Source organism: Somniosus microcephalus, chromosome 1 (genome assembly GCF_052327205.1).
Source record: "Somniosus microcephalus isolate GS21.2 chromosome 1, FLI_Smic_1.0, whole genome shotgun sequence".
NCBI lineage: Eukaryota > Metazoa > Chordata > Chondrichthyes > Squaliformes > Somniosidae > Somniosus > Somniosus microcephalus.
In genome coordinates, this window is record NC_140987.1 from 134,419,638 (window position 1) to 134,439,854 (window position 20,217).

The 20,217-nt window shown below is 46.5% G+C and overlaps 1 protein-coding gene across 6 annotated transcripts in view; it reads right to left on the minus strand.

Moving 5' to 3' along the window:
- The window catches only part of vps13a (vacuolar protein sorting 13 homolog A), a 631,135-nt gene that overhangs the window by 482,911 nt on the left and 128,007 nt on the right, over positions 1-20,217 (minus strand). For all 6 annotated transcript variants that reach the window (XM_085985825.1, XM_085985842.1, XM_085985834.1 and 3 more), the window contains exons 8-11: positions 18,336-18,395; positions 18,157-18,237; positions 16,791-16,848; positions 3,513-3,640 (exon numbers count right to left, since the gene is read on the minus strand). In XM_085985825.1, coding sequence (XP_085841951.1) covers positions 3,513-3,640; positions 16,791-16,848; positions 18,157-18,237; positions 18,336-18,395 — 327 coding nt within the window. The remainder of the gene's footprint in view (positions 1-3,512; positions 3,641-16,790; positions 16,849-18,156; positions 18,238-18,335; positions 18,396-20,217) is intronic.

Below are 20,217 nucleotides of genomic sequence, written 5' to 3' on the forward strand. Positions count from 1 at the left end.
TGCAACCCGTCCTCATAATTTAACCCCAGTATCATTCTGATGAACTGCACCCACTTCGCTGCCAATATATCCTTCCTGAGGTGCAGTGCCCAGAACTGAATGCAGTGCTCCAGATGGAGTCTAACCAGAGCTCTCTACAGCTGCAACATAACTTCCTCCCCTTTGTACTCCAGCCCTCGAGATAAAAGCTAACATTCCATTAGCCTTTTAAAATATTTTTTGTACCTGTCCAATAGCTTTTTGTGGTTTCTGTACTTGGAACCCCTAAATCTCTCTGCCCATCCACAGTTCCTAGCTGCTCGCCATTTAGATCTACCTTTCTTAGGTTCAAAGTGGAGGACCTCACACTTTCCTAGTGAACTCCATCTGCCACAGTTTTGCACACTCACTTGATCTATCAATGTCCCTTTGCAACTTTCTGCTCCCATCTACGGTATTTACTGTGCCACTTTATTGTTGCTATCAGGAGGCTTGTTAACAACTCCCATTACAGTTTTAAGTCCTCAATTCTAACCATGGAGTCTTTGCAGATTGTTTTCTCTTACCTATATCCTCTCTTACTAATGTAATAGTAACTTTAATCAATAAGGCTACCCCCCCACCCACCCTCCTCCCAGTTTCCCTATCCTTTCTGAAGACCTTATAACCTGGAACAGGTGACCAACATTTTGATCAAAGAGGTAAGTTTTAAGGAGCAATGTAAACGGAGAGTTAGAGAGGCGGAGAGGATTAGGAAGGAAATTTCAGAGCTTAGGGCCTAGACAACTGAAGGCACGGCCGCCAATGGTGGGGTGAAGGAAGCAGGGGTTGCACAAGAGGCCACAATTGGAGGAATGCAGAGTTATCGGAGGGTTGTATGACTGGAGGCGGATATAGAGATAAGGAGGGACGAGGCCACAGAAGGATTTGAAAACAAGAATGAGAATTTAAATTTTTATGCATTGCTGGACCCGGAGCCAATGTAGGTCAGCGAGCACGAGTGAGGAGTGAATGGGACTTGGTGCGAGTTAGGGTATGGACAGCAGAGTTTTTGATGAGCTGAAGTTGAAGGAGGGTGGAAGAGTTAAGGCTAATGCAAGATACAAAAAATAAACAAAAAGGCTAATGGAATGTTGGCCTTTATCTCAAGGCGGTGGTAATTCAAAAAGAGAGGAAGCTATGTGTCAGTTATACAGAGCCTTGGTCAGACCCCATCTGGAGTACTGTATTCACATTTGGACAATGCACCTCAGGAAAGATATTTTGGCCTCGGAAGGGGAACAGTGCAGTGTAGGTTTTAGCGGTACACGGAATTACACAGGTTTTACAGCACAGAAACAGGCCATTCTGTCCAACTGGTATTTATGCTTCACATGAGCCTCCTCCCACCCTCTTCATCTAGCCCCATCAATAGAATAGTAGTAGGGGAATAATAGAAACATGACTTGCATTAGGGTAACTTGATAGGAGCAGAAAACATCATGGGTTAATTGGTATAAGGGGCTACAGTGAACGTGTAGACAGGAGAAAGAGAAAAAAGAGGGCGAGAGAGAGAGTTCTGTGACAAGACCAAAAGTCTCAGCAAGATAAGATAGCTAGTGTAGAATCTAACTATTCTTGTAGACAATAGACTCTTGGATGAAAATTGTATTATGCAACTTAACTTTAAGATAGTAAGGGGGTTGATATGGTCACAGAAGTATGATGGAGAATTGCTGACAGTACAGATAGGAGACATATTCTTGCACAAGACCAGTTAGAAAAGGGATTAATTTAGTTTAACAGTAAGGAACACGACCTTGTGAAGCACAGATAAGAAAGTGCTGACCCCCAAGGCCAGCCTAACCGTTCCAAGCATGTGAAATAGCAAGGACAATAAACAGATTGAGACCCAATGTGCATGCACACGAAGGGGGTGAGTGACTGCTGGCATACTTACGTACCAACATCATGATAACCTTACATACAGAACTATATAAAAGATAGGGCACACCAGGAAACTGTAGGAACTCTAAATACTCTTGATGCAACTACCGGTCAGAGGTATTTGCTCACAAATCCCTGATGAGTTCATTCCGTGCAAATATCAAGTTATCAAACTCATAAGTACTGCATATGTTGGGTTTATATAGATTTGATAAATAAATATCAATTAGACTGCACTCTGCCTCTCGAGTCCATGAAACTCAGTGAAGTACAAGGATCAGGATTGTCCTAATGTGCAGATTCACCAGAAAGATACCAGGGCTTAAAGGGTTAACTTATAAGGACAGGTTGCACAAACTTGGTTTGTATTCACCTAAATTTGGAAAGTTGAGGGGTGATCTAACCAAGGTATTTAAAATTAAGGGATTCAATATGGTAGATACAGAAGAACTATTTCCTCTGGTAAGGCAATCCAGAACCAGGCAGCATAATCTTAAAATTAGAGCTAGGCCATACACGAGTTAATTCAGGAAGTGCTTTTTGACAAAGGGTAGTGGGAATCTGGAACATGCTCCCCCAAAAGACTGTGGCTGCTGGGTCAATTGAAATTTTCAAGTCTAAGATCGATATTTTTTATTAGGTAAAGGTGTAAAGGGATATTGAGCAAAGGCAGGTAAATGCAATAGAGGGGCAGATCAGCCATGGTCTAATGGCAAAACAGGCTCGAGGGGCTAAATGACCAACTTCTGTTCCTATAACGGAACATTTAATAAAATAACACTCATTAGAATCACTCAAGTTCGACATGATGTCAAGTCTCTTTCAGAAGGTGAAATACTGTAGCCATGTTTGCTTTATCTTGACTTCTTTGCCGCGACTCCCCACCCCCCAGCACACCAATCTGTTGATGCTTTCTTACAAGAGCAACTCTTTGACGAGGGTCATACTATAAATTTCTCACGCTTTTTAAGGCTTTTTCTCAGCTATACTTGTGATTAACATTATTAGCAGTCATTTACCAACCACATCAAGAGCAGTGTATGGCAGGAATTTCAATTTTGAGGCCTTTAAAGTAAATTTTATAATTTTTTGAAAGAACTTGTGAACCATTTTGGGGAACTTGAGTTTCTGATGCATGTCTTACATGAAACTATGTTTCTTTGTGTAACACTTTGCAGAATGTAAAAAGAAACCGAACTTACTTCTACAGTATATAGGAATAAATAGGAAAAAATATTTCCAATTAGGTCTCTTACTCGAGGTGCCTTCCTACCATCGTCTGAATGATTCACCTAAAGATATCCATTTTATTAAATTGTAATTGTTATTTTAATATAGAAGTTATAATTTATTGCAAGTTTTTAAACAAAATTCAAGTAGCATAACTGAGGCCAGTTATCATTTGCTTTAGTCCAAATTCTGCAACTGACAAGAGTGTTCAAGGGCATGACCACATTTCACTTTTTCTGAATGGCTTCACTGCACTATCCGGCAAGCCTAAAAACACAAGTACGGAAATAATCCAACAGTTACAATTTGCTAAATAGGAAACAAATACAACAGCTGCAGCTGGTTATGGCAGGTAAACAGTTAACCCACATTTGTACCTGAGGTCTTTTGAGTTCGATGGCTATATCTTGTAGATTTACTTCCAAGTTCACTTTTGGTGAAGCAAAGTCAACTTCTGCTCGGGGATTCATTTCAAGTTTAGCTTTGGCAGATATTGGCTGAAAAACTTTTTAAAAAAAACAAACATTGAATGGTAGATTTGTTAAATTTTGCACGGAAATTTTTGTTCCAATTAAATTAGCAAACACGTGTCAAAGGCAAGGTAAATTCATGTCAGTTTATTTGCAGTAAGTAGTCTTCCTCATTCGTTGAAAGAAGTTCAACTTCCAGGGGTAACCACCAGGGGCATCACCCCTTAAAAGAAAACTGGCATCCTGGGAGGTGATCCTCTCCAACTCCATTGCATCATAGCCTCAATCCAGTCTTTGGCTCCTTGATGACAGGAGACAAAAAGGAGCTAACAAGTGCACAAACATTACAGAAAACAGGTGAAAACATATTTACACTAATACTTATCACAGAGAAGGCCAGGAAAGAACTTTGTATATAGAGGCTACATTTACTTCAAAGAATGAAGGTGCACCATGCAAAGTAAGTCATGTAAAATTCTTCCTGATTCAGTTAACCTCCACACATAGTTATTTAAAAGCAGAAAAATGTTGGTGGGTACTTAAGAATCTCCACAATTTTTGAGCATTGGAAATTGAAGTTTCAATATAAGTGCCAACTGAATTTTTTTTTTAAGAATACAGGCCTTGTGTGATGTGACAGTGAAATGTTTAGTTTTCTGCATTATAAAATGTTCACATGTTTAGATAGTGTATTTGCATTATAAATTCCTAGGATGCCTGAAGGAATTAAGCTACCCAAATGATGAAGTGGTTCTGCCTGTGGGAAGGGGACATCCTCCGCACCATCATGGTCCACTCTTCTATAACCCCCCCAACACCCGCTCCCCTTCCCACAGCACCTTCCCATGCAAGCGGAGAGGCAACACCTGCCCTTGCCCTCCTCCCTTCCCACCATCTAGGGCCCCAAATCTCCTTCCAGGTGAAACAGCGATTTACTTGTACTACTTTCAATTTGGTATACTGTATTTGTTGCTCACAATGTGGTCTCCTCTACGTTGGGGAGACCGAACGCAAATTGGCTGATCACTTTACTGAACACCTCCACTCAGTCCACAAGGGTGACCATGAGCTTCTGGTTGCTTGCCATTTTAATCCTCTGCCCCATTTCCACTCTGACCTCGGCATCCTACACTGTTCCATAGAAGCTCATGGAACAGCACCTCATCTTTTGATTAGGCACTCTACAACCTTGCAGACTTAACACTGAGTTCAACAATTTCAGATCATAACCACTGCTCCCATTTTTCCCCCCAGACAGCAGATGCTAGTAATGATTCTGCTGTTGCCATTTACAGCTACTCTAGACCCATGCTTTGTTTCACTTGTACCATTACCACTCCCTTTTGCCTTGCACTATCATCCATTTTGCCATTTAAATCACTCCTGCCTTCCACCCTATCAGACCTTACTTTTTGCTCTTTCCTCCCCTCCCCCTTTCCCTGCCTCTGTACTTACTTAAAACCGGTTCCATCTGTAACATTTTCCAGTTCTGACAAAAGGTCACAGACCTGAAACTTCAACTCTGTTTCTCTTTCCACAGATGCTGTCTGACCTGCTGAGCATCTCCAGCATTTTCTGTTTATATTTCAGATTTCCAGCATCCGCAGTATTTTGGGTGAAGAGAGAGTTGTAGATCCAAGTTTGCAGATGACACCAAATTAGGAGGCTCACTAAGTTGCGTAAATGGGAGCAGGAAGTTACAAAGGGACATAGACACGTTAAGTGAATGGCAAAACTATGGTAGATGGAGTTCAATACAGGGAAGTGTGAGATCATCCACTTTGGATCCAATTGGAATATTTTCTTACTGATAAGAGCCTAGTGCTAATGAGCAAGGCTAATTATGTATTGACCAAGAATGGGTTACACCACATGTAGTCTGCCCGGAGCCATATCAGCCTATCCCACGTCATAGTCTAAAAATATTGCAGGGCCAATTGTATCAGTCATAATTCAAGTCAGTTGAAGTGGCAGGTGGATTCATCATTTATCAATGTAGGCAGTCACCCATCCAGAAATGCTACCATGCCAATTGAGGCAGCAGTGTTTGTAAAGAGTCATCCTGCAAAACCATTTCAGATCCAGTGTAGAATTGTATTTTATCTCCATTGACTGGGAAATAGAATCCTGTGGAAAGACCACTGAGAGAAGGGTCAACTATAGAAATCACACAGAGTTTTGGGATGATGAAGGTGCTACCATCAGGAGACCAAGACTGTGCAAGTATTGGCTCTTCACAAAGAGATCAGTCTCTGAAGAACTTTAGATTAGTCTTGAGGCAAAGAGAAATATTTTTCCCAGGGTTGTTCATAGCAAGGTATCTACACACAGCAATGTGGTTGACTTTTAACTGTTCTCTGAAATGGCCTAGCAAGCCACTCAGTTATAAAAAACCCACTACAAAACACAATAATAGGAATAAAACCAGACGGACCACCCGGTACAGACCACGGCACCGGCTACGGATACAACAATGGCACACCCAGCCCAGTCGACCCTGCAAAGTCCTCATCACCAACATCTGGGGACTTGTGTGCCAAAATTGGGAGAGCTGTCCCACAGACTATGTCAGGCTGTTGCTTGGCTAGTCATACTCACAGAATCAGCCAATGTCCCAAACTCCTCCATTACCATCCCTGGGTATGTCCTGTCCCACCGGCAGGATAGACCCACCAGGGGTGGCGGCACTGTGGTATACAGTCGGGAAGGAGTGGCTCTGGGAGTCCTCAACATTGACTCCGGACTCCATGAGGTCTCATGGCTTCAGGTCAAGCATGGGCAAGGAAACCACCTGCAGATTACCACCTACTGCCCTCCCTCAGCTGATGAATCAGTACTACTCCATGTTGAACACCACTTGGAAAAAGCACCGAGGGTAGCAAGGGCACAGAATGTACTCTGGGTGGGGGACTTCAATGTCCATCACCAAGAGTGGCTTGGTGACCAAGCTGGCCGAGTCCTGAAGGATATAGCTGCCTGTCTGGGCCTGCGACAGGTGGTGAGAGAACCAACACGAGGAAAAAATGTACTTGTCCTCGTCCTCACCAATCTACCTGTCACAGATGCATCTGTCCATGACAGCATTGGTAGCAGTCATTGTGGAGACGAAGTCCCGTCTTCACACTGAGGATACCCTCCATCATGTTGTGTGGCACTACCACCGTGCTAAATGGGGTAGATTCAAAACAGATCAAAACTGGGCATCCATGAGGCGCTGTGGGCCATCAGCAGCAGCAGAATTGTATTCCACCACAATCTGTAACCTCATAGCCTGGCATATCCCTCACTCTACAATTACCACCAATCCAAGTGACCAACCCTGGTTCAATAAGGAGTGTAGAAGAGCATGCCAGGAGCAGCACCAGGCGTACCTAAAAATCAGGTGCCAACCTGGGGAAGCTGCAACACAGGACTACATGCATGCTAAAAAGCAGAAGCAGCAGGCTACAGACAGGGCCAAGTGATCCCACAATCAACAGATCAGATCAAAGCTCTGCAGTCCTGCCACATCCAGGCGTGAATGATGGTGGACCATTGAACAACTAACAGGAGGAGGAGGTTCCATGAATATCCCCATCCTCAATGATGGTGGAGCCCAGCACGTGAGTGCAAAAGACAAGGCTGAAGCGTTTGCAATCATCTTCAGCCAGAAGTGCCGAGTGGATATTCCATATCGGCCTACTCCTGAGGTCCCCACCATCACAGAAGCCAGTCTTCAGCCAATTCAATTCACTCCATGTGTTAGCAAGAAATGGCTCAGCGCACTGGATACGGCAAAGGCTATGGGCCATGACAACATCCCGGCTGTCATGCTAAAGACTTGTGCTCCAGAACTAGCCGCGCCTCTAGCCAAGCTTTTCCAGTACAGCTACAACACTGGCATCTATCCGAAAATGTGGAAAACTGCCCAGGTATGTCCTGTCCACAAAAAGCTGGACAAATCCAATCTGGCCAATTGCCACCCCATCAGTCTACTCTCAATCATCAGCAAAGTGATGGAAGGTGTCGTCAACAGTGCTATCAAGTGGCATTTACTCACTAATAACCTGCTCACTGATGCCCAGTTTGGGTTCCGCCAGGACTCTGTTCCCATGGATTGGAGGATAGCTAATGTAACCCCACTATTTAAAAAAGGTGGTAGAGAGAAAACGGGGAATTATAGACCGGTAAGTCTGACATCGGTAGTGGGGAAAATGCTAGAGTCCATTATAAAAGATGTAATAGCAGAGCACTTGGAAAACAATGACAGGATCAGACAAAGTCAACATGGATTTACAAAAGGTAAATCACACTTGACTAATCTACTGGAATTTTTTTGAGGATGTAACTGGTAGAATAGATAAGGGAGAACCAGTGGATGTGGTGTATTTGGACTTTCAGAAGGTTTTCAATAAGGTCCCGCATAAGAGATTAGCGTGCAAAGTTAAAGCACATGGTATTGGGGGTAAGGTACTGTCTTGGATAGAGAACTGGTTGGCGGACAGGAAGCAAAGAGTTGGAATAAACGGCTCTTTTTCTGAGTGGCAGGCAGTGACTAGTGGGGTACCGCAGGGATCGGTGCTCGGACCCCAGCGATTCACAATATATATATATATAAATAAATGATCTAGACGAGGGAACTAGATGCAATATCTCCAAGTTTGCAGACGACACAAAGCTGGGTGGGCGTGTGTGCTGTGAGGAGGATGCAGAGAAACTCCAGTATGATTTGGACAGGTTGGGCGATTGGGCAGATGCATGGCAGATGCAGTATAATGTGGATAAATGCGAGGTTATCCACTTCGGTGGCAAAAACAGGAAGACACATTATTATCTGAACAGCGAGGCCACACCTTGAGTATTGTGTGCAGTTTTGGTCACCTTATCCGAGGAAGGATGTTCTTGCCATGGAGAGAGTGCAGCGAAGATTCACCAGACTGATACCTGGGATGGCAGGAATGACGTATGAGGAGAGATTGGGTCGATTAGGCTTATATTCGCTAGAGTTTAGAAGAATGAGGGGGGATCTCATTGAAAGTTATAAAATTCTAACAGGACTAGACAGACTAGATGCAGGAAGGATGTTCCTGGTGGTGGGGGAGTCCAGAACCAGGGGGTCGCAGTCTAAGGATAAGGGGTAAGCCATTTAAAATCAAAATCAAATCAAATCAACTTTTATTGTCATTGTTAGTGCACAAGTGCAGTACAACGAAATGTAGGCTTGCGGCTCCCGGCTCCCGAGAGTGTACATTTAGACTAAGACATTTAAACATTCAACATACATTTGGCTTGTAATACATTAACATAAACATAACCATAATAAAGTGCATTGGCAGATGTGCAGGCTTTAGAGTTTATTTGTGGAGTTCAGTAGGATGACAGCCTGGGAAAGAAGCTGTTCCTAAATCTGGTTGTACGGGTGCGAATGCATCTGTAGCGTCTCCCAGATGGCAGGAGGGCGAACAGACTGTGGCTGGGGTGGGTAGGGTCTTTGATGATGGACCGTGACCTCCGTAAACAGCGTTTCTGGTATATGTGCTCTATGAGGAGAAACTTCTTCACCCAGAGTGTGGTGAACCTGTGGAATTCTCTACCACACAAGGCAGTTGAGGCCAATTCATTAAATATATTCAAGAAGGAGTTAGATATATTTCTTAAGGCTAAAGGGATCAAGGGATATGGGGAGAAAGCAAGGACTGGGTACTGAATTTGGATGATCAGCCATGACCTCATTAAATGGCGGAACATGCTCGAGGGGCCGAATGGCCTATGCCTGCTCCTATCTTCTATGATTCTATGACCACTCAGCTCCAGACCTCATTACAGCCTTGATCCAAACATGGACAAAGGAGCTGAATTCCAGAGGTAAGGTGAGAGTGACTGCCCTTGACATCAAGGCAGCATTTGCCCGAGTGTGGCATCAAGGAGCCCTAGTAAAACTGAAGTCAATGGGAATCAGGGGGAAAACTCTCCACTAGCTGGAGTCATACCTAGCACAAAGGAAGATGGTTGTGGTGGTTGGTGGTCAATCATCACAGTTCCAGGACATCGCTGCAGGAGTTCCTCAGGGCAGTGTCCTAGGCACAACCATCTTCAGCTGCTTCATCAATGACCTTCCCTCCATCACAAGGTCAATAATGGGGATGTTCACTGATGACTGCACAGTGTTCAGTGCCATTCGGAACTCCTCAGAAAATGAAGCCGTCCATGCCCACATGCAAGAAAGACCTTGACAGTATTCAGGCTTGGGTTGATACATGGCAGGTAACATTCACGCCACACAAGTGCCAGGCAATGACCGTCTCCAACAAACGAGAGTCTAACCACAGCCCCTTGACATTCAACGGCATTACCATCGCCAAATCCCCCACCATCAACATCCTGGGGGTCACTATTGACCAGAAACTTAACTGGACCAGCCACATAAATACTGTGGCAACAAGAGCAGGTCAGTGGCTAGCTATTTTGCGGCAAGTGTTTCACCTCCTGACTCCCCAAAGCCTATCCACCTTCTACAAGGCACAAGTAAGGAGTGTGATGGAATACTCTCCATTTGCCTGGATGAGTGCAGCTCCAACAACACTCAGGAAGCTCGACACCATCCAAGACAAAACAGCCCGCTTGATTGGCACCCCATCCACAACCTTAAACATTCACTCCCTCCACCACCGGCGTACCGTGGCTGCAGTGTATACCATCTACAAGATGCACTGCAGCAACTCGCCAAGGCTCCTTCAGCAGCACCTCCCAAACCCACGACCTCTTCCACCTAGAAGGACAAGGGAACACCACCACCTCCAAGTTCCCCTCCAAGTCACACACCATCCTGACTTGGAAGTAAATCACCGTTCCTTCATCGTCACTGGGTCAAAATCCTGGAACTCCCTCTCTAACAGCACTGTGGGAGTACCTTCACCTCATGGACTGCAGCGATTCAAGAAGGTGGCTTACCACCACCTTCTCAAGGGCAATTAGAGATGGGCAATAAATGCTGGCCTTGCCAGCGACGCCCAAATCCCATGAACGAATAAAAAAATATATTATGTCAAGCTTTAGCCCCAAAGAGTTTTGGTTATGACTATGAAGCTCCTTCGTTTAGTTTTATACTATTTTTCATCTCTTGTTGACCAAGATAGTTTAATTACTCAAGTAGAGCGCTTGCCCTTTACAGGTTTGTACAGGTTGTTCCAAATACTTCTTTGAGCATCCTTTCCACTGCTGTTCATCTGCAGTTTTACCCATTAACAGGTGCGCCCAGTTTACTGTGGTTAAATCTGCCTCAGCCCTTCAAAGTCAGCCTTACCTAAACTTAAAACCTTGATTTGTGACTCACCCTTCTCAATCTCAAACCCAATATCAAATTAAATCATGTATGGTCACTGTTAGCTAGGAGTTACTTTATCATTAAAGTGCTAACTAATCTGGCTCATTACTCATCACTAAATCTAGTATGGCCTATCCTTTTATTAGTTCAAGAACATTGTGTTCCAGAAATGTGTCTCAAATACACTCAAGAAATTCGCTGCCTTTGGGACGTGAGCTATTCCACTTCTCCCAGTGTGAGAGAATATTGAAGCCTCCCATTATAACCTCTCTGCTTTTGCAACAAGCTTCTCTGATCTTCGTATTTATGTATCCCACTACTTCATCATTGCTATCAGGAGGTCTGTAGACAACTCCTACCAAAGTCTTATATCTTTTTCTATTTCTCAAATTCTGCCCAGAGAGTTTCTACTGCCAGCTCGCCCTCACTAATAACCCTTTTTTCTAATGCTGTAATAGTGGCCTAGAAATTCAGTATAGCCACTTTTGGGGTGGTAAAGTCGGGCGGTCGCTAAAGTTAGCGCCCGCCGGAAAGTGGTCACTTTGCCTAAATTCAGTAGATTTGGCCAAGAGTTTGGGCGAGCGCTGAAACTGGCGTTGCACTCCTATCTTTAGGCGCTAAGCCGGCGGTGCGGACTGATAACGCCGAGGCCGGGCGCAGCGCAGGTGCGGTCATGTTTTGATTGACAGCAGACACCCTGACGCCGACCAGCTCTTAAAGGGGGAAGGGTCGACTTGGTCTGCAGCCACGCCCTGGATAGTGGAGCCCTGCAGCTAGGCCTGAACACTGCTGGTGGACCCAAATAGCGCCTGAAGCCATGGAGAAGGCCCGTGAACGAGCGCAGCGCTTCTCCCAGCATGCTTTGAGGGTGCTGGTTAGGGGGTTGGAAAGGTACAAAGAGATCTTGTGCCCGGACAGTGGCAAGAAGGCTCCCAGGAGGCAGTACAGGAGAGCCTGGAGGAAAATCGCCCACAGGGTGTCAGTCAACAGCGATGTCCCCAGGACTGGTGACCAATGCCGCAAGAAGTACAACGACCTCACTCGGATGGTCAAGGTGAGTACCCTTTCCAGTGTCCTCCTCATCCTTGCATGTGCACCTCACATTATGGGCAAAGGGACCTCAAAGGCCTAATGGCCAGCCCTCCTCCCGCAGCTATGGCACTGGCATGATCCTCAATAGCACTTTCTGCACTTAACACACTGGCCAAGCTATTCGACCATGGGAGGCAGTGCACACAACAACAGGGCACCACACTGGCCAAGCTATTCGACCATGGGAGGCAGTGCACACAACAGGCCACCACACTGGCCAAGCTATTCCACCATGGGAGGCAGTGCACACAACAACAGGCCACCACAATGTACTTAGAGGCCGTCCTTTCTCTTGCAGGCCAAGATGGCCCGGAATTCGAAGAGCCAGAATGTCACCGGGGGAGGCCGTGCCCAGTTCCAGGAGCTCAGTGAGCTGGAGGAGAACGTGGCTCGACTCATGCGTGGCCGGGTGACTGGCCCTGTTGCCATTGGAGATGCCGACCCTGTGCTGCGACCCAATGGTAAGGACATGACCGTTTGGACCTCTCTCGTTCCCCTAGCGCATCAGATCTACATCCTTTGCCACTGTCCGACCAATGCGCTGAATGCCACCACTCATGCCTCCCTCGCTGACGCCCTGTCCTCACTCTAAAGCTACTCTTGTGCCTTCCTGCTTTCAGCTGGTGAGGAGGAGGTCCTTGAAGCTGAGTGTGCCAGTCCCTCGGAAGAGGAGGACGACGAGGACCAACAGGAAGGCGGCACATCGGGCGAAGCCTCATCCGCGCCAGGGGATGGCAATGGAGGGGAGACGTCTTGCCTGGAGGAGAGCCAGGGGGAAGTGCTGCAGGGGGGTGTAGCTCCTGGGCCCAGTGGCGTCCAGGCACATGGGAAGGGTCGGGCAGAACGGCGGCCTTCTCCCCAGAGGGGGCAAGTGTTGCAGGGGAGGCCAGTTCCTAGGCCCAGTGGCGTCCAGGCACGTGGGAAGGGTCGGGCAGAGCGGCGGCCTTCTCCCCAGAGGGAGAGTCCGGCCTCCAGTCCGGAGACGGTCCTCGCCCAGGAGGTGCGCCTCCTAGATGAAATGTCCGCGGATTCTGAGCGCCGCCACAAGGAGTTCATGGGGGTTGTGGGACAGTTGCCTCAGGCCATTGAGTCCCTGGCTCAGTGTGGCCGCTTTCGGGGACTCACAGGCCAGGGGTGTCGAACTCGCGGCAGCACAGGCCAGGGGTGTCGACCAACTCGCGGCAGCACAGGACAGGGGTGTCCAGCAACTTGCGGCAGCACAGGACAGGGGTGTCCAGCAACTCGCGGCAGCGCAGGACGCGAGTCGCGAGTTCATGAGTGGTGCCGTGCAGACGCTCACTGATCTGATGCGGGCACAGACCAGGGCAGTTCGGGCACTCACTTCTGCCACACTCGCTGTGTCGCGGAAGCATCGCCAGGGCACCCGCCGCCCTGCTGCAGCACAGCGGTCTGGCCTCCACCAGATTGCTGCGCTTGCTGCACTGCCAGCCCGGCCGAGTGCCAGTGTCTCTGGCGACCAGCGAGCGCCTGGCATCAGCCAGCTTGCCCCCATTGCTGCAGCCGCCACGGCAACTCCCCCAGCCAAGGTGCGACGAGCTGCTGCAGAGACTGATGCTGCGCAGCCACAGCTGCAGCAGTCAGCAGCCGGCCCCTCCAGGGCCGGTCCTCGTCTAGGCCGACCCCCAAGGGCATCTGCCGTCACGCATTCTGCCCCTCGGGAGCCTTCCCCCAGCCTTGCAACACCCACAGGGCCCAGGTTGAGGCGGAGCAACAGGCCGGGCAGGGGCCGCACAAGGCCTCGCACAAGGCCTCGCCCTCTCGGCACAGCCAGTAGTGTGTGTTGGCAACGTTTTTTTTTATATGGGGGTGTTTGCGTTGTGGGGGGGGCTTATTTTGGTAAGGCCGAGGATGAAGGCCAATTGGATGGGCAAGTTTTGTTATTCCTCCCCAGGTTGTGGGAGTGAGATATTTTTGTGACTGTTTTTTGGGGGTCTTGTCTGTTTTTCTGTTTCATGTGGGAAGGGCCCTGAGTTTGTTAAATAAAGCTTTTTATTTATTCAGCTTGTCCAGGTGTCATGTTTCCAGTGGTTGTTGCGTTAAGCGGCTGAGGGCTTGCGGAGCGGCTGCATTCAGGTGCGTTCATTGCCACAATCCATTCCCTGACAGGGGGCCTAGAAGTGTCGTTCAATAAGCTGCCGGCGGACGGCCCTTGGACCTTGTGGCTCCCTCCTGGGCTGGTACTCCTCCTCCTCCTCATGGTCCTCCTGCGCGTCCTCCTGAGGTGGTGGTGCTACGTCAGGTGGCAGTGCCCGAGTCCTGCGGATAGCCAGGTTGTGCAGCATGCAGCAAACGACGACGAACTGGGAGACTCTATCCGGCGAATACTGTAGAGATCCGCCGGAGCGATCCAGGCAGTGGAACCGTTGCTTGAGGACGCCAATTGTTTGCTCTATGATGTTCCTTGTGGCTTGATGGCTTTCGTTGTATGCCTCCTCCGCAGGGGTCCTGGGCGCGCGGAGCGGGGTCATGAGCCATGTACACAAAGGGTAGCCCTTGTCCCCAATAAGCCATCCCCTTGGTGGAGGCTGTGCCTCGAACATGTCAGCCACAGTAGTCTGGCGCAGGATAAATGCATCGTGGCTGCTTCCTGGAAAGCGGGCATTGACAGCTAGGATGCGCTGCCTGTGGTCACACACCAGCTGTACATTGAGGGAATGGTAGCCCTTCCGGTTGCGGTAATTCTCGGCATTGTCGATAGGTGCCCGCATAGCCACATGCGTGCAGTCAATGGCGCCTTGCACCATGGGGAAGTCCGCGATCCTGCCAAATCCGACTGCACGCTGCTCCTGCCTCTCTAGGGTCATGGGGAAGGAGATGAATTGGTGTCTCCTCGCGAAAAGGGCATCGGTGACCTGCCGGATGCAGCGATGCGCGGCGAACTGGGAGATGTTCGCTATGTCCCCAGCAGCGGCTTGGAAGGAGCAGCTTGCATAAAAGTTCAGAGCCACCGTGACCTTCACTTCCACCGAGAGAGACGTCCTGCACATCAGCTGTGGACGCAGATCTCTGTGAAGCAGCTGGCAGATCTCTGCAACCACCTCCCTTCTGAAGCGCAGCCTCTTAACACAATGCGCGGCAGTCTTGGTGAGATAGGACACCTGCTGCCGGTATTCCCTGAGTGGGTAAGGCCTACGTTGCCGACGCCTGATGGCCCCTCTGCGTCTAGGCATGGCTGGCCCTCTCACACAGCGTCTGCGAGCCCTTCGCACATAATGCTGGAACTGAGGGTTGGAACCCCATACAGCCCCCATAATAATCTTGCTAACAGTGAAATCACAATGATTCAAATTTCCAAGCTCTGGCCAGAAGCCAAAAATACCTCTCCTATGTTGTCCCAAATCAGTAAGCTCTGTTCCTTGGTCTCTGTCCAGAAATCCAAAGCACTGAAGTCATTGCAGCAAAATGGCTGGGCTTTATAGGTCAGTGTAAGTGCCCTTTAATTAGCGCTCCCCGAGGCCCACAGGGCCTCTGTTGCATTCCACTTCACAGTTCTTAACAGCACCACGCCCACATAGGCCGGGCGCCACTGAATTTCCGGTTTGGGGCGCATAAACAGCGTTGCACGACAAAATGACGTCATAAGCTGCGCGCGCAGCTGAGCGGGCGCAAACACTTTACGCCGGCGCTAAATGTCAACTGAAGTTGGGCGTAGGCGCAGATCGTTCTGCGCCCGGGCGCTAAGTGCCTAGCGCTGCAAATCTACCCCTCTTATGGCGTTAGCGGCTGGCGAACGCAACTGAATTTCTAGGCCAGTGTATTTTACCAATATTGCTACTTATACTCCTTTTCCAATTTCCTTGCCCTTTCTAAAGGCTTTATAACCTGGACTATTTATCTCCCAGTCATGGCCAGTTTGTAGCCAGGTCTCAGTGATGGCCACTACATCATGCCCTTTAAGTTGAATTTGTGCTTTTAATTTGCTTATTTTATTCCTTATGCTACATGCATTTGTGTATAGAACTCTTATTTGGGCAACAGAACCCACCCAGCCCTTTTCTCCAGATGCTGTTTTTCCTCACACTTTAACTTAACACACTTCTTGGTTTTCATCACTCCTGTTGTATTTTTATTAGTTATTTTGTTATTCTTTCCTATATATTTTTTCCCCAAACCTTAAGTATTTATATTATCTTTAACTGAACTTTGCTTTCATCCTTTTTTCTTATCTTTACAGTATTTTCCCTGGTTTAAAGTCCTTGCTGTAGCCCTATTTATTCTTTCCACTGGGACCTTGGTTCCAGCCTGGTTCAGGTACAGCCCATGTCAGTGGTACAGCTCCTTTCTGTCCCAGTACTAGTGCCAGTGTTCCACGAAATGGAACCCCACTTTCCACACCACATATTTACCTCCCTGATCTGTTTGTCCCTATGCCAAATTACTCGTTGCTCGGGTAATAATCATAAGATTACTACCCGCGAGATCTTGCTTTTTACTTTAGCTCCCGATACTTTCTTAACAGAACCTTCTCCCCGTTCCTTCTTCAGTCATTGATTCTGACATGGACCACACCAACTCTTTCGTTACACCTTATGCAGGCAGCTAGTTTGACTTCTTTTCAGGAAGAACTTGTGCCCCATTTTCCAAATTTAATGTATACACTTTCCATATTTATATATTTACCTGAAAGTCATTAGTTGACTTACTGCTAGCCTAAGAAATAGGATCCCTTTGGAAGCTACAGTACAACTTGTGTGGGCAGAATACCACAGTGCTTTGGGGTATTTTGCTATGTACAAGGCATTACACATGTGCCACAGTGTGCAACTTACTGAACTGATATTCCTCTGGAATAAAGTTGCTTGTTGAAACTCCATCTTTCAAGTGTTTCTGAAAGATAATTTTAAAATTACACAACAATATCCAGCAACAGTTTTTGTTCAGAATTGTCATCAGGATAAAAATATTTAAAACCTTAGGAGGCTAAGTGAGTTAGTAAACTGTCCCTTCAACAGGATCATATCAAGTGTCAACTAATAAGTGTCTTCACTGAAATATATTTGATTAGTCTGAATTTAGTTCCCAGTAGATGTAACTGAGCAACACGAGATTGCTTTCAAAATCAGCTCAATACTGACATTGTAATCAGAAGTCACAAGCATTATCCCAATATATAGGGAGATACTAGGAGGATATAGTTCCCAGTTGCTTGAAGAGCAAGGAAATAAAAAAAAGTGGTCAAATCTGTAAAATAACCTGAATCCCTCTTGCTTAAAAGTTGTGCAAATTTAACAGGAAAATAATTCACATATACATTTAAATGCAGCTAACATGATGCTTTCTCATATCAAAAATATCTTAAAGATCCAAAAATACCCAATGAATATTAAAGGAATTTGAAGAATAATTAATCTACATGTTCAAAATGTATTTATCGTTCCTTTGCACTTTAGGACAGAGAAGATTGGAGGGCATATTCTGTCCAATTGTGTCCAATTCTGGGCACCACACTTTAGGAAGGATGTCATGGCCTTGGAGAGGTTGCAGAAGAGATTTGCTACAATGGTACCAGGGATGCAGGGCTTCAATTACATGGAGACACGAGAGGGGTTGGGGTTGTTCTTATAGCAGAGAATGTTAAGAGGAAATTTAATAGCGGTATTCAAAATTATGAACGGTTTTGATAGAGTAAATAAGGAGAAAATGTTCCCAGTGGCAGAGGACACAGATTTAAGGGAATTGGTAAAAGACCCAGAGGCAAGATGAGAATTAATTAAAAAAAAAATTTTTTTTAATATAAACGCAGCGAGTTATGATGATCTGGAATACACTGCCTGAAAGGGTGGTAGAAGCAGTTTCAATATTAACTTTCAAAAGAGAATTAGATAAATACTTGAAGGGGAAAACTTTGCAGGGCTATGGGGAAAAGGCAGGGGCAGGAGACTAATTGGATAGCTCTTTCAAAGAGCCGGCACAGGCACGATGGGCTGAATAGGCTCTTTCTGTGCTGTATCATTCTATGATATCAGAAAATCTGCATAAGCCACCCCTGGTATCTTGTCCATTCAAATTAATAGATGCAAAATCATGGAGCTGCTCACACACAATCTCCCGATATGTGGAGAAGGGGGAGAGAGGAGGCAAGGCTCAGCAGTATCAGCACTGAATCAGAATATTTACCATATAAAGTCAACTTACCAAGGTCTCAATCTGACTGTTATAAGAATACATTTTGGTGTTGACATTCCAATATGCACAGAGGTAGTCTAATCGAACAAGCTAAAAGTTTTAAAAAAATACACGCAATTAGTTCAGAAACGTCACATACTAAAATCAAATTATTTAGTGCTTGTGCTACAAACTATAACGACTTTTACCTTATTGAAAACATGCTCACATTGATCATGCAAGCATGGATTCCATCTCTCGTCTGTTGTCTGTAACATAAATGTATATATTTAAAACAGTCTACATGAAAGGTAACATTATAATAAATATCTAAACAACTAATATTTTCATCAAACTTCTGATCTGCATATATTCAGAAATACAGGTCCAGCTTTTATTCAAAGAGTCAAACCAGTTTTATAGTATCAACACCAAAATTTGGCATGAGATATCTTGGTTATGGCTGGAAGCTTTAGGTTTTAAAGAAAAGCAATTTTACAAAGAAAGCCTTAATAAATATATTATATCTCATTAAGAAATTATATCCACGCACTTCTGGTCTATGTCATTTGATTTCCTGTTGTCACGTTTGTCACTTTTATCCCCATTAAAAAATTCACATGTCCACATTTATTATGGGTTTTGTGAAGGTACATTTGTCGCACTGTAATTACACAATCTAGCTACTGGACTGTTGTAAGCCAAATTTCTGATCTATCCCTTCCAGCTCTGGTGTCATCTTGATTCCTTTATAGCCAGGAGAAGTTGAAAGTAATTACATTCCCCTCCTCCCCCCAACAAGTGGACACAGAATAGAAACAAAGTGAATGTTATTTAATGTTGGTGGACAGCTCTAGCCTTTTCCCACTCAGCCTGCAGCCTCCTCCCACCTTTGCTCCAGCTGCTTTTCCACCCGTAGTTCTTTCTTGAGGTGCTGCTGATCCTTGCCTCTGCTCCGCAGCCCGTTTATGCCTCCATTACTCCCTACCTGCACTGCTCTGGCATGACTTGCTAGCTTTTCTGTCCATCTATTGCTCTGCAGCATGTTTACTGTTCCAGGGCCACACTAGTCTGAAAACGCCCAATATTGTCAGATATCAGAAGCTAAGCAGAGTCAGGCCTAGTTAGTACTTGGATTGGAGAGCGCCTGGGAATACCAGGTACAGTAGACTTTTTTTTTTAATAAGGGAGTCAAGGGTTATGGGGAGCAGGCAGGAAAGTGGAGTTGAGGCCAAGACCACATCAGCCATGATCTTACTAAATGGTGGAGCAGGCTCGAGGGGCCAAATGGCCTACTCCTGCTCCTATTTCTTATGTTCTTCTGTTCTAAACAAAGGGCAAGTTTACTGCCACCAGTATTGTTTGCAATACCCACAGATTACTGACAAAAATATAACAAAGTCAAATGGCACAGATAGAAAGTGATTTTTTAATAAGATACATGTATTTATAGACTGCCCACTGTCAAATATTTGAAATTTTGTAATATACTTTGGCCTAGAAATTGGGTATAGCCCCGCTTGGGGCGTTAGAATTGGCGCAGCGCAAAGTTTATAGCCAGACGCAACTTATCGCCACCTGGTGTGATATTGGGTTGCATCGCCCCTAAAGGTGATTGAGGCGCGAATTCAGGCGTTACACGGGACTCCTAAGGCGCTAAACCTCCGGCGCAACCCAATATCGGAGCGGACGGGCGCAGCGCAGGTGCTCTCAATTACCGATGACCACGAGACTTCCAGGCGCCGGCCAGCTCTTAAAGGGGTGGGTCAGTCAGCTTCAGCATGCACACTCTTCGCCTTGCAGGCCTCAGAATCGGCGCAGGCCCTTCTCTGGCGCTAAAAACTTAGACCAGATGGAGAAGGTGAGACAGAGAGCAGAGCGCTTCACCAATGAGGCTCTGGAGCAATTGGTGGCCGCAGTGGAGCGCCGGCGAGATGTTCGCTACCCAGACAATGGCAGGAGGCCGAATCATAAGGACTACCGACGAACTTGGAGGGATGTATGCCAGAGGGTCAACTCCAGCAGCATGGTGACCAGGAGCCCTGTCCAATGCAGAAAGAAATTCAACGACCTCACTCGGGTCGTGAGGGT